General features: G+C 39.3%; 1 protein-coding gene across 1 annotated transcript; it reads left to right on the top strand.

Moving 5' to 3' along the window:
* The first annotated feature begins 3,492 nt into the window (after positions 1-3,492).
* Positions 3,493-5,017, top strand: LOC136203672 (transcription factor MYBS3-like). The gene is made up of 3 exons (XM_065994872.1): positions 3,493-3,813; positions 4,371-4,564; positions 4,652-5,017. Exons 1-3 carry the CDS (start codon positions 3,531-3,533, stop codon positions 4,850-4,852), a joined length of 678 nt encoding a protein of 225 aa, XP_065850944.1. The 5' UTR covers positions 3,493-3,530; the 3' UTR covers positions 4,853-5,017.
* Positions 5,018-7,853: the final 2,836 nt, after the last annotated feature.

The raw sequence follows: 7,853 nt of genomic DNA, 5'->3' as shown, positions 1-7,853 counted from the left end.
TACTGGGACAACTGGATCTGAGACAGTGAATGTTATTGAAGCAGTGATTGACACATCGACAAATGACATGCTCACGGCTCCCTTCCAGATTGAGGAGTTTAAGATTGCCCTATTTTCTATGAGTCCAAATAAATCGTCGGGCCCTGATGGTTTGAACCCAGGTTTTTTCCAATCCTTTTGGGCTACAATGGGACAGGAACTGGGTACGGCCTGAGCAAAATGGCTTAGGGATGGGGAGTTCCCACCGGGTCTCAATGATACTACAATTGTGCTTATCCCTAAGCTGGACAACCCTAGATTGCTCAAGGATTTTCGGCCAATCTCCCTTTGTAATGTGCTCTACAAAATCATTGCAAAGGCCTTGGCTAACCGATTGAAAGGTGTTTTGCCACAAATAATTGGGGATACTCAATCTGCTTTTGTCCCTGGAAGGTCAATAATTGATAATGTGCAGGTTGCCTTTGAAAGTATTCACTATATGAAAAGGAAGAATAGGGGGAATTCGGGGCAGGCTGCCTTGAAGATTGATATTAGCAAGGCCTATGATAGGGTGGACTGGAACTTTCTGAAATTGGTTATGACTCGCATGGGCTTTCATGAGACCTGGATAAGATGGATGATGCTTTGTATTACAACTGTTAGGTATAAGGTGGCAGTGAATGGAGAATGTTCTGAACAAATTTTCCCTGGTAGGGGCCTCCGGCAGGGTGATCCGCTTTCTCCCTACTTGTTTATCTTGTGTGCCGAAGTCCTATCCAAATTGATAAAGAAGGCTGAGAGTGAGGGCTTGATTTCAGGATGCAGAATATGCCGAAGGGCTCCATCGGTTACACACTTATTCTTCGCTGATGACAGTTTCTTATTCTTTGGAGCATCTATAAGTGAAGCCAATAAGATTTTGAGCATATTAACCGAGTATGAGACGGCTTCGGGACAGGCTGTGAATCTGAGTAAGTCGGGAATTTTCTTTAGTGCAAATGTCAGAACTGACTTGCAACTTGAGCTCAAAGGAATTTTGAAGGTCAATGCACCTTTGGACACAGGTCGCTACTTGGGGTTGCCTTCACTAATTGGGCGCTCCAAGAGAAGGATTTTCAATTTTCTGATTGAGAGGCTGCGTAAAAAGTTTGGTGTATGGAGCTTCAGATTCCTTTCACAGGCAGACAAGGAGGTGTTGTTAAAGTCAGTGGCACAGGCTCTCCCTACCTTTTGTATGAGTACGTTCCTTATACCTTTATCTATCTGTGATGAATTGCAAAAAATGATGAACTCTTTTTGGTGGGGTATGAAACCTGATGGCAAAAAGAGTATTCACTGGTTTGATTGGGCTAGGTTATGTCAATCTAAGGACCCAGGGGGTATGGGTTTTAAGGACCTACACTTGTTTAATTTAGCCCTTTTAGGAAAGCAGGGATGGAAATTAGTGGATAATCCAAATACCTTAGTAAGTAAAATGTTCAAAGCAAAATATTTCCCAAGGGATGACTTACTTTTCTCTGAATTAGGCAATAATTCTAGTATGGTTTGGAGAAGTATTTGGAGTGGCCTGAGTATACTTAGGAAAGGGGTATTGTGGAAGGTGGGAGATGGGAGTTCAATTAGAGTTTGGAAGGATGCATGGGTACCTAAACTGAACGAATTTTGTGTAAATTCTTTTATGGTCCATGGGATGTAGGATTTAAGAGTTGCTGACCTGTTGCTTGAAAATGGTAGGGGATGGGATGTGAATAAATTGAAGGGTTGTTTTAGTGAAACTGAAGTGAGTGCCATTTGCGACATTATTCTACCCTTCACTGTCAATACGGATAGGAGAATATGGAATTGGTCAAAAGATGGATTTTATAATGTGCATTCGGGTTATATTGTTGGGTCGGAGATGGAGGAGGGAAGACTAGTGAATGAGGGTTGGAGGAGGATCTGGAACCGGAATATGCCCCCTAAACTGAAGCTATTCATATGGCGGATTTGTTCGGGTAGCCTACCAACTCGGGCTAGATTAGCCCAACGACGAGTTCCAATCACAATTGAATGCCCTGTATGTGTGGATCAGGATGAAACGGATAACCATTTATTTGTTGAATGTAGCTTTGCAGGTGATCTTTGACGAATAGCTGGACTTCCAATTCCACAAACTAATGGGATGAATTTTGCAGATTGGCTAATGCAGGCTTTATGCGGCCCGAATCAGGAGATCATTGACCGGCTGTGCTGTGCTCTAAAGACAATCTGGGACCACCGGAACAGAGTTCTATGGCATATGATTTGGTGGCCGACGGACACTAGTTGGCGTCATGGGATTGATGAATTTCGGGACTGGAAGGCCTACCAACAAGGCTCGAAGGCTATGCCGAAGGCAGACTCTGCGGCACGACCAATTAACTTTCAGAGGCAACTTCATGAAGCCAGAGCGACTTCAGCAGCAGCACGAAGGGACGGGTCTGCCGCTGTCCCGTCGTCCAGCCACCAGAACCCATCCGAGGGACGTTCAAACAGAAATCCCATGCAGATCGGGGATAGACAAATGTGGAAGCCACCAGCAAGTGGATCAGTGAAGTGTAATGTTGACGGTGCCATCTTTAAGGAAGTAAGAAGCTGCGGGATGGGGGTGGTGATCAGAGATGACACAGGTACATTCATATTCTGTAGCAGCAGTTCTGTTGCAAGCATTAGAGAACCAAAGGTGGTTGAGGCATTTGCACTTCGAACGAGTATGATATGGCTTGCTTCTATGCGTTACATGAACGTTGAATTTGAATCAGATGCTAAACTTGTTATTGATGCAATTCACTCCAACAAACAGGATATCTCGGAGTTCGGAACGCTTATTCATGATTGTCGAGTTATCCTAAGTTCTAATCCTACTTTTTCAGTATCTTTTGTTAGTCGTTTAGCGAATAGGGCTGCTCATTTGGTAGCTAGGCATGCCTATTCCAATGCTAGCGATTTTTTTATCTTCTGTTGTGCCGGAATGGCTGTTAAACCACTATTGTTGAGGATGCAAATCCTATTCTTTTATGAAATGCTTATTTTGGGTTCAAAAAATTTTTTTTTTGTTTTTTTTAACATTTTCTACTTTTATTTTTTGAATTTTTTTAAATAATAAAAAATTGAAATCATCTTGATCTTAGGTTGGAGCACGAGTGACGGGTCTCGGTTTGACACCAAATTTCACTGAATTATTGAAAATTAACATATTTAACATAATTCAAACTAGGAACTTAATCGATTCTACAACGAGTCAAACCAACTGATTGTCGGAGATTAATATAAAATATATTATTGGGCTTTAATTAAAAGTTAGGTCTGATAGCTAAGATCCAATCATATATTTTATATTAATTTCCGACCGCTCAAATTTGACTTTTAAGTGCTTATATCTTAACCCATATTAAGAATAATATATATTATATTCCGAAGAGAAATCCAAAATAAAAAAAGGAAATAGAAAAAGCGATAGAGATAGACCACATCTATTTGGTGAATATATCTCTAGTTCTCCATTTTCCTCAGTGGCGGGGGATAGTATCAATATGGGAAGGAAATGCTCACAGTGTGGAAATGTAGGTCACAATTTAAGAACTTGCACCTTCAACACTAGTCAATCTTTCAGGCTTTTCGGGGTGCAACTAAACCTAACTTGTTCTTCTTCTTCCTTTCTTCCCATAAATGACAGTCAGTTGCCGTCAATGGCTTCTTCTTCCTCCTCTTCATCTTCTTCTTCTTCTTATAATTCCTCTTCGGCTTCAGTTGCCGTCGTCGAAGAAAACGATGCATCTGATGAGCTAATTGGGCCTACTCAACAGAGAAAGAAAGGTCTGTCTCTCTCTCATTCTTCTTTCTGCTTCAAATAAATTACACCAACTGCAAACAGAATTTGTGATAATAGATCTCAGATTTGATTTACACTCAGTACATCCGCCATAACTTAACTGGATTATCTCAATAAATAGAAACTTAAGCTTTTCTTCTTTAAAAATAAATCCGTTTTTTTGTTACTGAATTTCTTTCATTAGTCTTCTGGGTTTTGACAGACCAAACTTACCAAAATATTTCTGCAACTTGTACAGAAAGAATACAGGACAAGATATTTTATTTCTTATCACTGTCAATCTTGAACCTTCTACACAACTTTATTTTTTTATTTATTTTAAAACCATTACCACCAGAAAATGAAAATTATAAAATAAAAGTAAAAATAAAATTACTGCCATTTCAAAAATTGTGCTTTGGGAAGATTGCTTTAAAATCCTCATGATGTATATTTTTATGCTTTGTTTATATTTAATTACGTTTTTAATTTATACATTAAGTTTAATTTATGCTACCATATAAATATTATGAATATTAATGTACAATTAAAAAATAAATAGGTGTGGCGTGGACAGAAGAGGAGCACAGGATGTTTCTTCTAGGGCTTGAGAAATTGGGGAAAGGAGATTGGAGAGGTATTTCTAGGGATTTTGTGACAACAAGAACTCCATCACAAGTAGCCAGTCATTCCCAGAAATTTTTTCTTAGACAAATCTCCCCTAACAAAAGAAACCGCCGCCCTAGCCTTCTCGATGTAAGCAGTCTAGTTGTTTCTGTAAATTCGTATATTAGTTATACCATTGAATCAATTCTCTACTAATTATCTTATAACTTTTGTCAGATGGAGACTTGTCAACCACCAATTCAAAGTATAAGTGAACATAATAATTTTTGTGGTTTAACATTTGATACCAGAAAGGCTTCTTTTGGTGATGATTTTAGTTCTATAAATTTGGATTATTTTGCTTCAAATAATACAAATTTGCAACCAGATTTGGACCTAAAATTAAATAGCATCTCCAGCTTCAATGCCTCAAAGTGAACGTCTACTGATCTTGTAATTCCTTCTATATCATCTGTTATATAAACTATAGAGGGATTTACATTCCATGTTTGAATTACTAGCTAGCTCATTATTATTTTTTTTTTATTGAACTCATTCATTAATTCATAATGCAAAACACATGCATATTAGTTGTTGCTCTTACTATTTTTTTCATGCTTTGTTTAAACTCATTGTTTTTTACATTTTCTGTTAACTCAAAGGATTAATATTCTGAAACAAATCAGCAACCTATTTCGTTGAATAGGATTAATACATGTATATATAGTTGTAGTACACAAAACCTATTCAAATATACAAACATAATTGTGATTTACATCAAACAAATATTCCTAGTCTAACAAGGAACCACAACCGGAGCTGCTATAAGCCGAGACCGTGGGGCTGCTACAGGCAGAGAACACTGGAGTAACAATTTCGATGGACTGGCAGTCAGAGGGTGGGTTATCGCCCATAGTAGCATGGTCATTATGCGAGGTATCAGAGGCAGTAGGCGGGTCTGATGCTATAGTAGTATGTCGAGTGTGTTGCTTGAGTTCAACAATAGAGGATATGTCACTATTGGATTTCATGGAGAGAGACCCTCAAATGGAAAATCCTGCTCGTAAAAAAGAACATTTCATGAGATGTAAATTATCCTGGATATAGGATCATAACAATGATAGAGCTTGTGAAGATTACTAATCCAAGAAAATACACTTAAGAGAACGAGGTCATAATTTATATGGACTTGCAAACAACCAAAAATACACAATTGATAGTAATCAGGGAGAGTGCCAAATAATTTATGATATGGGATCTCAAAATAAATAGAGGCAGTTGGTAAAAGATTGATAATGTAAACAGTAATATCAAAAGCATATGACCAAAAGGAAGCATGTAAATGAGCATGATTTAGTAAGACCAAACTAGTTTTAACAATATGTCGATGTTTGCATTCTGCGCAACCATTCTGTTTAGGTGTATATGGATATGAGGACCTTTGAACAATACCATATGTTGGCTAGCCAAGGTGGATATACGACCGACTCTATGTGCCCGCAGTCTAGTAGCTTTTTCACTTCGGCATGTATGATTTTTTGCCTTTCTAGGCCGTGATTCTTCTTTTTTTTTATCACATTTACTTCTTGGTCAACTTTTATGGAGTGAGTCATGACCTCAGGGGACACTCCCACAACATCGAGGGACTCCATGCGAAAGAAGAAATGTTATCTTTCTACATCTGGATAATTTATTGGTATTCCTATCGAGACTTTAACTGATTTGACATTTACCAACCATACTCATTTAAGATCTCCCACGGGCTCTGTGCTTTCTTTTTCAACCTCTATGGCCTAACATAAAATGCCTCGGTAGTCTACGAATGCCATGTACGTCTGATGTGCTATAGTCTGGTTTCCTTCGGCTATCTCCACCCCTCTTGATGGGAAATCGACCATGCCAGATGTCGGATTAATAGAGCAACTCCCGAATCTGGTAGCAAGGGCCCTCCGGCGATCACATTGTATGGTAGGTCGACATCCATCACTAAGAAATCAACTTCCTTCTACCAGGTTGTATGATCATCTCCAACTTTTACCTTCATGGTTATACTTCCAAGTACGGGGATAGTGTGCCCACCAATTCCCATTAGACGGGCCTGTGTAGGGCTCAAATGGCTTGGGTCTGGCCAAAGTTCTTCATACGCTTTCTTTATTATAATGTTCATAGAACCTTCGATATCGACTAATACCTTTTGACTCTTGAAATCTTCAATTCAGACTTCGAATACTAGCACATCATCAAACGTTATTCTAGGGGTATTTTTCGTCCCGTAGAATGAAAAATTAGAGCTTGACTCGTTGAATCCCCCTTTTTCTGGCGACCTTTTTCTCTAAGGTGCTTCATCCAGTTGTCCAGAAATCCAGATATTTTGACTGGGATAACATAAACGCAACTGAACCTTTTGCAACCTGGATTCGAAATTAGAAATGGGACACTCATTTCAGCCTACCAAGCATCGTCTACACAAACTTGGTCATAGAGGTCTATCAAAACCTCAGTGGTCACCCAAAAGACAATGACCTATTAATGACTATCGTCTAGGAGATTTTTTCCGCATATTTCCTTAGTACGTGGCTGATCTACTAGAGGTAGATCTAGCAGGACAAAGAACTCTGATGATCCGGAGGCGAAAGAAATGTTGCTGACTTCCCTTAGAAGTATCTCACTCCTGAAAATCTCCACGGTGAGCTCATCGCTACCTCTCTGCCCCAAATTCCTCGATAAGCTCGCTATTTCATAGTCAACTATCTTTTGCGAAAAAAGGGCTCTGTCAATTCTGTCTCCAAATTGGAGTTATGCATTATGTGGCATATTCTTGAGAATAAGCCTACGAACTTGTCAGTTCTTCTAATTGCTTCTATGAAGAGAAGCCGTGCTCATCTTAACTTCGGCTCTCTGATCACATGCATCCTTTAGAGCAATCAAATCACCATTCCTACCACCATGGCTTCCATCTTAGGCTCCATAATCAATGAGAAGATTCTGAACGGACTTGAACATAACATACCCTATAAGGTTCTTGCTGCTGGTGCTGATGCTAAAACTTCTAAGTCCTTAAAATGAAAGATTTTGAAACAGTTCTAAACCCAGTAAAGGCAACAAGCAAAAAGGCCAGAGCTTCCTCTGAAAACCCTAGGATAGAACCGGAACCAAAGAAAACCAAAGCTTCTGAGAAGCAAGATACTGCATCATCTGCCTCTGAACCCAAACCTTCCAAATCCTCTAAAGGTAAAGGAATAGCTTTCGAAGAAGCAAATTCTGACCAAGAGCGTCCGCTCAAGAAGAACAAGAAATCATCCACTTTTGAGCAGCCTCATGATGCTGTGAAAATTCGAGCTCTATCTATGATGCCGCATATTCTAGGTGTTGTAATTCCCCCTACAACCCACTTTCATGTTGGCAAGGCCAAAACTACTGCTCAATCCTCTGAATCAAA

The sequence above is a fragment of the Euphorbia lathyris genome, chromosome 8, assembly GCF_963576675.1.
Source record: "Euphorbia lathyris chromosome 8, ddEupLath1.1, whole genome shotgun sequence".
NCBI lineage: Eukaryota > Viridiplantae > Streptophyta > Magnoliopsida > Malpighiales > Euphorbiaceae > Euphorbia > Euphorbia lathyris.
Note: the sequence above shows the minus strand (reverse complement) of the source record. Positions and strands in the feature narration are given on the sequence as shown.

Excerpts from the sequence above, each read along its gene's own strand:
- LOC136203672 (XM_065994872.1), top strand. The coding sequence starts at position 3,531 with ATGGGAAGGAAATGCTCACAGTGTGGAAATGTAGGTCACAATTTAAGA. Across the intron at positions 3,814-4,370 it reads TACTCAACAGAGAAAGAAAG|GTGTGGCGTGGACAGAAGAG; the intron begins GTCTGTCTCTCT and ends AAAAATAAATAG. Across the intron at positions 4,565-4,651 it reads GCCGCCCTAGCCTTCTCGAT|ATGGAGACTTGTCAACCACC; the intron begins GTAAGCAGTCTA and ends AACTTTTGTCAG.